General features: G+C 30.1%; 1 protein-coding gene across 1 annotated transcript; it reads right to left on the bottom strand.

Moving 5' to 3' along the window:
• Positions 1-8,209: 8,209 nt before the first annotated feature.
• On the bottom strand, positions 8,210-12,962 carry LOC107165952 (eukaryotic translation initiation factor 4E-1-like). Its single transcript, XM_015514408.2, has 5 exons — positions 12,933-12,962; positions 11,837-12,102; positions 9,383-9,551; positions 8,415-8,560; positions 8,210-8,307 (listed from the first exon to the last, which is right to left on the bottom strand). Exons 1-5 carry the CDS (start codon positions 12,960-12,962, stop codon positions 8,232-8,234), a joined length of 687 nt encoding a protein of 228 aa, XP_015369894.1. The 3' UTR covers positions 8,210-8,231.
• Between the last annotated feature and the right edge of the window lie 1,243 nt (positions 12,963-14,205).

Below are 14,205 nucleotides of genomic sequence, written 5' to 3'. Positions count from 1 at the left end.
GTTTGCTCTATCAAAATACTTGAAAATTTAATACAAAGTTTTTCATAAGTTATTCTTATAGTGATCAAATATAAGAATACATTTGCACAATTTTTTTTTATTAGCATTTGAAGTTCAAATATTGACAAAAATTCGTCAAAACCATGAATATTTGCAAATTATTTTGTAGTTCAAAATTCATAAAATTGTTTATATTTATATCTAAGGTTAAAAAGTTTAACACTAAGTTTTCCGTAAGTTTTGCTTTAAATAGCTATAGAGAAAATTTGAAGCGTCATTATAGGAAAAATGTTTTGAGCGTTCGAGTTTTAAATTTTTATGAAAACGATTTATCCTCAAACCAGGTATTCGTATATCTATGATAATATAAGGTATTATGAATTATGATAACTACATGATAACTACACTAATTGATTAACCATGCCTTATGCAAAATGCGTCTTAATTGAAAAATAAAATATTTGTTTCAAAATAGAATATTATATGACAATATTTAAATATAATATATCCTAGACTGACAAATCATCTCTGTTCAGAATCGTTTTTCGTATACAATGATACCTATCATTGCATTCAAATTTAACCTACCCTAGTCAGAGGTTCACCCCACCACCTAATGTACAGCAGAGTGATACCCCCTTTCCGCCTTTTTTTTTTTAAATGAATGTTTCTTTTTTCCACTATGGATTAAAGACTACAGGACCGATCTACGTGCGAATCTTTCGCATAGTGGTCCTCGTTGTCCGCAAAAGGTTTAAAACCATTGAAGTCTTCGATCTAACCAGCACCTAAAAGTAACACATTGGTGTCCAAATTGGACACGAAATAAGATTTATAACTTTGCAAGTGTTTTTAATTTTCCTATAGCAAACATGCCAACCTAACACATTATCGATGTTTTTCATGGAAGCGATTCACGTCTGTAACAGACGGTCTGTTAATCTGCACATCGACATCTTGAATGTCTTGTGTTCCGTACAAATAATATGAAATACTTTAATTTTCAATTATGTCTTCCTAAATAAAAACGATTGGTCGTTTACACCTCAAACACGAAAGACTTCACAAACAATGGGAAGCATAAGATTGGAGACCGCTCGAGCACGCGATGCAGGTGAACGGTGCACGTTACTATTGGTGCATTTTAGTATACGGTTGATTTTGATTACAGCCTTCATCTGAGTGCGAACTAAATATTTATGCTTCTGACATGGTCAGCAGGATTGGACCTACCCAAGCGCATGAAAACTTTCTGATTTTTTATTCGTGTATGCATTAGACCAAGAGTGGCCAAACTTTTTCAACTTTCGGGCCACATTCAATGTTTTTAATTATACTGCCGGCCGTATAAACTTTACGGTTTATTTTTTTCATTCTGATAAGTAAAATAAATATTATCTTTTTCGCTCATCAAACTTATGAGTTATGACTCTTATCCGCGTGATCATGATGTGTGTTTAAAGTATAATGAATATTAAAAGAAATTATATATAAATATAAAATTTTTTTTTAAATAATGTTTTTTATTTTTATTTCTTCTATACCTACCTATACAAATTTCTATGAAATCACCCATGGTTTCCTTATGGCAAAAGAGGATCCCCTATTTGTCAAACCTGTGGTATTGCATTAACAATAATAATAGCCGACTGTCTAATCTACAACCAAGAATGAGCCGAACATTAGATATCATTCAATCTCGACTCCACACTCGGACGTATTCATGAAAAAAAACTAGACATAATTAATTTTTTAAGAAAAACAAAATTGTTCAATCTTATATTAAAAAAAGGAACAAATACACAAATTACCACACACCTCACGAATTTCGATTTTTTTTTTAAAAAAAGTTGTGTTTTTCAACGCTGATTTCGAAACTGTTTTAAATTTTGCGTAGAGACAATTATTTTGGAAGTTATAACCCCTCAAAGTTTGCGATCTTATATGTTTATACTCGTGCGCGCAACACTAATGTACACTACTGCCGCGCGTAGCTATAGCGCTGCATATAGCATATTAAATTATCTCTATGATTATATAATAAGCTATATTAAGTTATTTTGCAATTATTATCAGGTATACCGTACCTAATCACACCTGTTAAAATAACATAAGTATATTATAGTATATTTTTAAACTCCTACCATTAAAGTAAAATAAGTGTATAGCGTAGCTCCCTTCGCCTTCCGGATCCGGTCGCCAAACTCGAGGTCCTACGGACCTCTCGTTGGATGAAGGGTCGGCCCCCAACCCCCCCGGGGCTAAATAGCAAACCTGTGGGGGAGAACATACCTGCCCTGTGGGCAGACGGATGACCTAATAAGTAAACTTAACTCTGTTAGTTATAGTAACACGTCAAGTATAATATAGCTTCCGTCGTCTATCGGCTCCGGTCAGGTTAGGTTAGGTTAGGTTATGTGACCACCTTCAGCCTACCGGCACCGGTCGCCAAACTCGAGTTGCTCTGCGCGGCGGTAAAGTATTATGTCGCGCATTCGTAGGTATAAACGTAAAATCGCAAACTTTGAGGGGCTATAACTTCCAAAATAATTGTCTCCACCCAAAAATTCAAACAGTTTCGAAGTCAGCGTTGAAAAACACGTCGTTAAAAAAAAAAAATCGAAATTCGTGAGGTGCTTGGTAAAGTGCATTTAGCCAAAAAAAATGTTTTATCCTAATTAAATAACTTACCATTGTATCAGTACATATTATATTATATAATTATTATAAATAAGTGTAACTAATGGCCTTTGCTGTCGATGTTAATATGTTCAATAAAAAAAAAAAAAAAAAATGAAAAATTTCTATGAAATTTAATTTTACGGATTGTAGGTTAGGCACGCTTGTACTAGACGTGCGTCATAAAAAACTTCAATAGACATTATTAAAATTTAAAACGAAACAATACACTATCAGAATTTTTGCGAAAAAATTAATGAAAAGTTTTTTTTTAGATAAAAAATAAATATTTTTATTACGAGTTTCCTTTAAATTAAATGTCTGTTGGTAATAATAATAATGCAAAGTATAATATTATTTAAAATGTGAATATTCAATTTTAACAAAGTACAATAATTATTAATATTACATTTTTAGTAGTAGGTAGGAACATTATATGTGATTCAGGAATCTGAAATCTGAATCATAAATTCATATCATAGGTTTCTCACAAGTCCAAAATTAAAAACATTATATGATATACCTACATAAGTAACTAACTAACTACTAAGTACCTACCTAACTTATTATATCTACTACCTACTATACATAATTTATTCCAAAACAATAAGATGTTATCGAATAATATAATAGTTCGAAACATTGCATTATAATTATTGTATTAACGAGGAAATGTTACGTAATATAATTCAACATTTCCTCCATTCGGTATAATAATCGGATCTAATTTGATCCAAATACGTCTTCTTCGCAAACTTCATATTATGTTGGATGGCATTATAATTATATTAATATATTGACGTCCCGATACAGAAACTATCCCAGTAAAAGTCGAGCCGAGTTTGAGGGAACGCGGTCATTAAATCAAAGTTAATAATATTTTTCCGGGAGAGGGTAAAAATATTTACATAATATTATTATGTTGTTATGCATCAAAACATGAATTTTGCATAATATAAAACATAATAATAACCTACGCGCGCGTATACCACCATGGGCACCATGTATGTATTGTACAGGTACGTAATCTGAGTTTAGAGTCATATACAGCGTGATGGTGCGGTCGTATTATTTGTAACATATAATGTTATACGAAACATGTTTATCGCTCTGTTATATTATAATACGTATACCTAGGTACTATGATTATGAAATTTACGAATACTGAACACAATAAAATACAGTGAACACCGATTAGTGCAGCTATAGTTATCCATTTATAAAATATCATAATATACAACACGTCGTATATGACTCGTCGTTCGAATTATAGGGATATATCGTTCCGGTTAAAATACTGTTGTATATAATAATATATTATGTTTGTCAGCTCCAGATTACACTCTTGTAATGTCTATATATACGAATCCACGATGTGTGCGTGCGTATTTTTTACTTTTGCATGGAGGCACGTAGCATGCGATGCGTACGCTGCAGGGTCCACGTATAAATCCTTATTAGTAGGGATTCCAACCCTGCTGGAATGTAATTTAATTTAAAGCTTATTTAACTCTACACGGCTAAATTCGGGATCATCATAATGTAACGAACGATCTTTCCGGAGTTTAATTCCAAATGATTATGTTTCGGTTTCTTTTTGCGTTTTTCAAAAACCGCGTATAGGCAGGTGACTGCAGTCCCGAACCCGGGCACGCACCGCGCCGCCAATAAAACATACGATCCGTTGCGATTGGCACGAACGCTCATCGCGTAATATTATTACTATGGTATAGGGGGGAGGGAGGCATTTTTTTCACGGGGGGGAAAATTGTTTTCTTGTAATTATCGTTTAACGGGGTTGTTTATAGGGGAATAAATAGTTTCGAGATAATAATTTAATCTATCCCAACGATACATATACCTTCCTATACGTATGTATACATATATGAAATATAACAACATTTAAAAAAAAGTCAAAGGTATTTTAATAATTTCAACCATGATGGTTAAACACGTCATGATATAGACACACGGAGAGCGACATTTTCTTAGGATTCCAATAACTACATGCTTTACCCTATTACTGTTTATTTAATTTATTTAAAATAATAATAATAATAGCTCTTTGCTACGGCATTACACATTTATGATTCACTAATAATTAGCCATAAACACGATATAGGTATATAATAATATGTGAATGCCTCCAATGCACATACCAAATTGGCACTCGGATCCGATGTGGAGACCACCACACTGATTTTAAAGCTTTTAAAATTACCAAATAATTGTACAACTAAATATAACAGAAAAGAGAAAAAATGACTATAGGATCTATTTCCACCGATGTTAATAAAGAACTATACAAAAAAAAACATGTGAATTATTATATGTCTGCACAATGCAATATGAAATTGAATGAGATAATAAAATAAATAAATGTGTTATTGTTTAGATAAATATAGGCGCGCAGTCGGGTTCAGTAAGACTAAAATAAAGATATAATATACATTATTATATACATATAGGTATTATATAATATAACATTATATATAAGTCGGGCGCAGCTTGTGCGTAATATTAATGTAGATAGGTACCTACGAAAGAAACATTATCCGCAAATAGTATGCGCATAATACGCATATTATAATATCTATGCTACCTACAAAACAGCATATATATATATAGGTAGGTAGTGCATATACGAGGCTCTGCAGAAAAATTGATTTCGTTCCTTTTCGCTTTCCCCTCTTTTGGCCGCCACCGTCCTTTGTCCCTGCCGGTGCACGCGCATAAGTATAGGTAATATAATATGGTAATATCGCCTGCTGGGTCGGCGCGAAATAGTGCGACGGGTTGGTATTAGTAATAGTGTAGCAATAGGGGTAGGAGATGGCCGGTTTTTAGGTGGGCAAACGTTCTGACTTCGACATCAGCCAATTTTATTGCAAAAAATGCGAAATTTGCCGTTTTAATTAATATCAATACGACCGCACCACTCCACGCCCTCTACGACCACCACCACTCGGTTCGCAGCAGCAGCAGCAGCAGGGGGGGGGCATGATTCTATAATAATCAATAATCATTTCTATAAGCCAATTTGTATATTTTATTTGTAATATAAAAACGCGTTCGATAGCGAAAGCGATAATAATAATAAATACATGTGATATCTATCATGAGCTCTACTTGAGAAATTTTCACGAGAGGGAAAACATTATTTTGTGTCAATATACCGTTTACCCATTGGCCAGATGTATTATACTTAGTCTGTGTAAATTATGACATGATTTATAATCTAAAATTATTCTTTACTGCAACATGTAAAATTAAATTGCATGATGGAAAAAGCTGGGTGAAATGAGGGAATGTCCAATAAAAAGGTTCTGCATTTCTACATTCTGCTAATTATACTTTATGTTTAAATAATATAGGTAGAATTTGATTCCGAATTCCATGCATAACATCATAAATATATATAATGTAATTATCATATATTGCCTATATCATAATAAATTTAATACTAAATAATTAAATGTGATTAATGATTAAATTAATTCCTAACAGTATTAAAAATGTCTATCCAACATAATCTCGCAACTTTCTAATATTAAAATTTATAATGTACATATTTTGTCAATTGAAGTGATCTTTCTTTTTCTGTTGTATCTGTATGTTAAACTTATCAATAATTGTATTAAAATTACGATTTTAAAAGTTGTTTCAATATGAAAAATTATGCCAACAACTCTTGTTTGGCTAATGGTATTTGTAGTAAATGTTTTGAAAGGACATGGAGTTGAAAGCGAATGTTCACTTAGAGTATAAAACTCACTGGAATAGATAGAACAATTTTATAAATAGAGTATAATGTTATATAATATATCGTTAAATGAGCAATTAAGTGTTTTTCAAATACAAATTTAAACGGATTAAAAATTCTCATTAATAAAAGATGATGAAAATATTTTCCCAAATAGTTTTAATCCTGTATTTGAGTCATCGAAGTCAGTAGTGTTGGTGTTACAAATTTTTAAAATACCTCTGGAAGTTAAAGTTTTCCCGTGATTTTGTTTTTACTCGGGAATTATGATAAGAGACTAAATTTTGTTATGATGATGTATGGTAATGGGAAACGGCAATGATTATTAATTTCATTTTTTCGGATTTTTCCTATACGTTTAATCGTTTAAAATATTATATCTATTTTTTGTTGATAAAACAGCCTTTTCAACAGTAATTTTTTAATCATTTTACTAAATACCAAACTTTGAATTTTAAGTTTGGGACAGTTACCATTCTCGCCTCACAGTTTACGCCTATGGGGATACCTATTTGAGTATTCTCAGTCCTCCGGATTGTTTTTATAGTATTATTAGTATTAATAACTATAACCTAAATAATATTGAATCGCTATATTATTATGATATCGTATATTATTTATACAAGTCGATTGTCAATACACATACCTACTATATTAATGATTATCATTGTTACACAGTTGACTTAGATATTAATAACAATATGTTGTATAGTTGGCGTTGATTAATACCACTGTAAAACATCGTAGCGGAGAGTTTCAATTTAAAATCATTCATATATGCACATCATATTGTTATACGTATATATTTCAATATTCGTATGTTCATTGTTCGCATAATATATCTCGAGAATGGAGTACACACTTTACACACCGTCCTACCGGCGGGTTTTTTTGAACTATACCCTGGTAACCCTATTCTTTATGAGCTGTTATATAACGTTTGAATTATGGAATTTGTGTTGGCCAAGTTGACAATACATAAATAGTAGATGGGATCTATTAAAAAAAAAAAAAAAAAAAACTGCAATTCGAATTGTAAATACTTACCTACTGAATCCCGAGCTTTTACGAATCACGGATGTCGAAGACTTTTCGAATTGCAGTAAGCTCGAGCATTGTACAAAATCACTATACGCAGATTTTAAGATTACTAGCTATTTCCCTAGGCGTAAGAAGGTGGGTGCATTATTCATAAGCGTACAAAATGTTTGGTTACATCTAGTCCCTTCGCATGTAGCGGGAAAGCAGCAGCAGTAAGCTCACGCCATAATATACAATCGCATAAAACAAATCAGCGATGGTACATGCCGCCATGACGGTACGGCAACTGCAGTACCTATTCTGTATAGAAAACCCGCGTTAATCTTAAGCTTAATACCCATATAATATAATATGCACATATAGTGTCACCGTCAAATATATATAAATTTAGATGTACACACACACACACACACACACACATGCATATAAATATTATAACCATACAGATTAGGTTAGCACTATAGCTTTAACAATATTGCACGCAGCATAATAAATCAGAACAATATGACGTTTATTCTGCCAAACAATTATTATTGTAATTATTATTACCGGCTATACAGTTGAATTTATACCGTTTTATACTTATTAAATTCTCAATTAAATAAGCAAAGAATACCTGGAGTATAATTGTGGTGAGATAACTAATAAGTTTTAATTTTAACACTATAATTACAGGTTTATTGATAGAATAATATGTAAAATCATTATTTTTGTAGGTATTATAAACTTTCATAAATCATGACAACGCTTAAGTAACTGATCGGTTGTGCATTAAATAATATATGCTTTTTGTTTTCGGCCCAATGGTTTGTCTGCTCATAATTCTATATAAACAAACAGTGTGATTGAAATAATATAAATTAATATGTTTTACTCTTCGGGGTTAGAGATTTTTTATAAATACAATATTTATAAATTAATAAATACATACCCAATATTTATTATGTTTTTGTAATTGCTTAAAGTAATTTTTTTAGTCCATACTGTTATCTTAGAATTCACCGGTTTAATGTACAATCCTATACCATTGATATCAGTTATAACTGGTTCAAATTTGTCTCCAACTATTTGTAGTACCTGTACAGTGTTATATTTAATATTACCCATTTTTTATTTTTTGTAGAGTTTCGACTAAGTACGAAAGTACCAACTACAGCTATAGGCAATATTTAAGCCTTACAAAGATGTTTTTTTTTCGATGGAACTTTTTGAAGTAAAAGGAGATCTCAAAAAAGTTTTGTACAACCCTATCTATCAATTGGGAATCAAAACTAGTTTGTTCTCTAAAGAAGAAGCTTTTTGAGATTTTCAACAGTTTTTGTAAGACCGTAACTTAAAGAAGATTGATATATAACGAAGTAATAAATTGATTTAAGCAAGTGTCGCTTGATCATAAGTTATCACCAAATACGATTGTTAATGATATTCAAAATTAAAAAATTATTATAATAATAATACGCAACTACAAATTAAAATGGAAAACAATATTGGTTCAACCTAAGGAGTTACTGATGAAAAAACAAATTACATATATCTAATAACAATGTAAAATATAATTAAATATGATTAGAGATGTAGGCTGACACATAATCATCTTCGTTTGGATTTGTTTTTCATATCATCAAAAAATTTGTCACTGATTGAAATTTAACACACCCATTACAGCGACCTACTCAGTGATGTGGTGCAGACAACATCTACTGCTCAACATGGCGAGCTCGCAGTTTTTTAAAAATTGTTTATTATTATTTTGAATTTTCTTGAAATTCATGACGTAATTATTATGATCATCTTAACTTTTAAGCCCACAAACTTTGAAACTATATTCAACTTATATTATTATTAATTATGTTATATTACATATTATATATCTTCAAAATGTTAAAGTCTCATACGTACCATATTATTCCATGTATTATGCAAATTGTGGTTATCTCTCAATATGATTATCCAACGCCCTGCATTTTCGTTACTTTTATGTTCCCATGCGGGTATGCTCTTTTCATTGAACACAAATAAACACATATTTAAAGATTTTACTGATGGTTGAATGATGTGATTGAGGACTCTAGGCACATACGATTGATTATTTTAATAAGATAGGGATACAGTTTTAAGTAGATAAATTTGATTAAAAAAAAAAAAATTAATATAAACTACAGTGTAATGTGATTTAATATTACCTGTGCAAAATAAGTATTAAAATAAGGAAATTCAGAGAGAGGATTTATATAAGGTCTAAGAATTCAAGAATATTGTCGAAGGCAATTTATGAATTCTATTTTACATTCGAATAGTGACTTTTTGTTCGAACCTGCAATAGGTACTATAAATTACTACTCCATCTATAATTTTTTTTTTTAATTTTTTTAATTTTTTTTTTTTAGAACCATCAGCAATAAAACTATTATAGTTCGACAATTAGATTAAAACGATAAATAGAATTTGTGTGTACAATTTAAACGATAACATTGGTATGAATATAATGTTAATAATAGTTTTAGCATATATAAAATAATAGAGAGAAAAAAGATAAGATAAAAACATAATGAGGTGATTATTGTTAACAATGGTAAATAATAACAACTAAGCAACTTTAGTTAGAAGTGAATTGAGGACTGTGGTTAGCAGGGAGATAAGAGGACTAATAATAGCGTTTAGATTAGAAATAAAGTTGGACAGAATGGTTGAGATGGGTGGAGATGAACCATTCGTGTTGTGATTTTTCGTTGCTTCTGCGTAGTTTTTCGGTTTGATAGGAGGAGGTTCGGTTGGAATGTTGGCCGCCAGAGGGACTGCTGGAGGAACCGGTGTATCATTATTATCTGTGTTATTCATTTTTCGTGCAAGGCGCCTCTTGAGATAATATTTCTTTTCCTGCTTGAAGGCTGGGCAGCCTCTATAGTTGGCGGTATGAGCGCCGGAACAAAGTACGCACTTGGCCGGTGTGGCACGAGATTTGGTGCATTCATCAGTGGGGTGGTTTTCACTGCATTTGACGCAACGTGGTTGATGGTTACACCAGTTACGAGTATGTCCGTACATTTGACATTTTTTGCATTGGGGAGGTTGGTGAGATTTTCTGGGCTTTTCGATTATAACTAAGGAGTTTAATAACTTAGTTACTTGAAATATTTCTAGATTGTGTTCCTTTGGTTCAAGGTTGATTAGGAATAGAGGCAACGGTGCCTTTGTTTTTTTATTCTGAATATTGCTAACGTTTAGGACAGAAAATCCCAATTCATCAAGGACTGTCTTGATATCCTCGGTGGGAGTGGAGTAGTGTAAGTGGCGGATTACAGCTTGAATTGGACGTAAATGTTGAGGTGTGTGTGTGTGAAAAGACACACGGCTCTTATTAAGAATAGACGCAGCATTAGCAAAAATATTGTAATTGGCCGAACGAATCGTTATGAATGCCATAGAAGACTTAAAGGTAACTGCGTCTGGGCCCAAAATGGAAATAATATCATACTTGAGCTTTGAGAAGTTAGTGACATTTTTAATGTAGATTGTCGGAGCGCTGTGGCTAGATCCGTCGCTGGTCGGTTGAGTAGACGTTTTCTTTGAATTATCCCCTTGAACTAGTAGCTCATCTGTAACTGGGGGTGGACTGAATACCTCTGGTTCGGAAGTTGTGCCATCCTCGAGGGCGGCAAACCTATTTGGGGTGACAAAAATTTTGCTTTTCTTTTCGTCAGTTGTTGGAGAGGACAGAGATGACGATAGATTGCGTTTATTGTGCGTGTTATTTCGATACATATCGAATGGCCGCGTATATAGTTACGCAACAAGCAGGTAATTGAATATAAAACGCATGACGCTATCGGGTAACGATAAGGAGTAACATGCGTGTTTACTCTACGACGGTCGGCACCGAACTGATCTATAATTAATATGAATTACAGTAATTGCTCATTCTATCTTCTATTGCATGTATCTTATTATGTTAAAAATGAAAATTCGTCTAATGAATTTACACAAATTACTAAAAGTTTCACTTGTTAAAATATCCAGTAACATCGAAATTGACGCAGATAAAGAAATTTTTGGGCTATTCATATTGTTCCGTTCGAATTCAACATAGTTTAGATAGTGAATTCAAATAATGAAAATTTAGTATTAGGTAAGAAGAGTTAGGCATATCTTTAAAAAGTTTGTTAATTACTAATTTTAAAAAAAAGTTACCTAATTTTGATGTTTATTTTTCAAATTGCATTAATAAAAATCGATAATTTACCACATACCTATAATGTTGAATCATTTGAATTTGAATACTATAATTTTTTATTCTTTCTTGTATTTAAATTGAACCGACGGAATAAAAACGTTTCGTTAATATTATTAACTTACTTCCATAGATGAGTAACATCACAAACTGTTCCAATTTTGGTCAATGATTCTTCCCATGGATCTTTTAAATTAAATTTTAAAGGATTTCTATACCAAAATGTCCAAGAGCTTATAGGATATACCATTGCAACATCCGTGTATAATGATTCGGTAGAATTATTAATATTTTCGTTAGTGTTTTTCACCAATTTTTGATACTCGTCATATATATTTGATTTCGATATAATAGTTTGATTTAATTCAGTTATAATTTCGGGATACTCTAACTAGAAATAATCGTTGATATGGTTTGTAATAGTTATATAATTAGAAAGGCTATATTTGCATTGTATCCCGCTAGGTTTTTTATTTTAAAGTGTAATTTAATCAATTTATTATAGTATGAACATTTTATTTTATGATTATGATTATTGCGACATAACGAAAATCTTTTATTATAATATAGATATATAAAGTTAACAATTCATTTCAATATTGATGGTTTTCAATAAATATTAATACTAACTAGAACATGAAGTATAATATTTCAAACTTCTAACACAGATTAAAATTAATAAATCTAATCATTTGTCAAATATGTATTTTTTGTTTGTTTGTTTAGGTACCTATATTTTTTTATGCTGATAATTAATATTATGTTGAAATAATAAAGATTTTCTATATTTATTTTTATGTATACAAACATTTAATAGTTATTATTTATTACATATACCACACAACAAATAATTAAAAGTTTTGTACAACACAAATGAGTTTGATTAATTAACTTTTATATTTATTCATTACACAATAAACGTTAGGTGATTATTCAAAGCGAGGAGATATTACAACGTATATTACTCACATATATTTAATGAGCTTTATGTTATAACAAATAAAAACCTTTATTAGTATCATTTTTTAAATGTAATTGTCTAAATAAAATTATACTTAATGATTTGTATTTACACATTAACTGCAGAGTTATTGAAGTGTAGATGCTTTATATTCCTTTAATTTCCCATACGATTATTCAATCGTATGGCAAATTGTATGATATTAATGTCTTATATCTACCTACTTGAATATATAAGATGTTATTAATTTAAAATCATACCTGGTCAGATTTTTTAAGATTATATTCCATCTTTATATAATATTATAAGACTTAATAAGATTTAGTCTCATACACTTTTTATTATTACAAACTCATAAATAATAAAAGTTGAATACAAAAAAAAAATATAATAATAATAATGAATAACTTCATAACTATTGTGTTTGTTGTTAAGGAAACAAAATATTGCGTTGTATTGAATAATAACAATAATTAAATATTTTAAATATTACTATTGTCTATTATCCATTATTAGAGAGGTTGTATACGTATGCCTTGATGCTCGTCAATCATTAGTAAACTACGTATTTTTTTGTATTTTTTTTTTTATTACAGACATAGACGTAGGTACAAACACAGAGGAAACTATAATATAAAAATTCACTCTATTACCCGTTTAGATTTTATTTTGATTGATTAACTAAAAATTTGAATCCATGTATCCGTCAACAATTTTGATTTTAAGTTTTCATATAAGTTTATCACTGTTCACTTTATTACGTAATAATTATAAATTTAAAATTATTAAAATTGAGGCTACATTTACATACAACGATAGCCTAGAGTGCTATTTACATGCTAAATGTGTCTAAATATTATTAGAAAAAAACATATGTTATATTGAACATGTGTAATTATATTTTTTTTATTTTTTTTTGTGTGTAACTTTATTTGTTTGAAAAAAATGAAAAAACTGCCGGCGTTGTATTGATTAATCATCGTATAGGCTATATACGAGAAGTATTAACCTATAACATATTAATATCATTTTATATAAATAAATATAAATATATGGTTAATGTGTCTAAATTAAACTAAATTAAAACTCAACAGAACTAGAAAATATTCAGTACTTATTATATTTAATTTAATGAATAGTAAGTTTTAATTTTAAATAGTGAAATGTCTACTTATTGTAATATATTTTATTTTGAAGCAGAATTGTTTAAGAATAAAAAAGAGAACATCTGGTTTTATATTTTTAACATACTAAATGGGTTTTACTTCTAATAATGACTCAAAGATTCAAATGACATAATAAATTATTAGTTAATAGTTATTAATAAAAAAAAAGTTATCATATTACATTATGTGATGTGTCTTATAAATATAATAATAATATATATATTATTATAGATAAAAAAACGGTTTAACTGATTTACAAGTTATATACCATAATATATTATGCTTAATATAGTGAACATATTAAATTATTATTTAAAACTATTCAATTTTTTGTTATCATACGATAATATTTGTTTAGATAAATTGC

This window comes from Diuraphis noxia, unplaced genomic scaffold (genome assembly GCF_037042655.1).
Source record: "Diuraphis noxia isolate RWA-SAM2 unplaced genomic scaffold, SU_Dnox_SAM2 contig0004, whole genome shotgun sequence".
Taxonomy (NCBI): Eukaryota; Metazoa; Arthropoda; class Insecta; order Hemiptera; family Aphididae; genus Diuraphis; species Diuraphis noxia.
This window is presented reverse-complemented; position numbering and strand designations above follow the sequence as displayed.

Bases quoted from the DNA above. Each gene is read 5' to 3' on its own strand.
- LOC107165952 (XM_015514408.2), bottom strand. From the start codon at position 12,962: ATGGAATATAATCTTAAAAAATCTGACCAG. The intron at 12,103-12,932 runs GTATGATTTTAA...GATTATTTCTAG, and splicing joins ATCTTAAAAAATCTGACCAG to TTAGAGTATCCCGAAATTAT. The intron at 8,308-8,414 runs GTATGTATTTAT...TTGTTTATATAG, and splicing joins AAAAACATAATAAATATTGG to AATTATGAGCAGACAAACCA.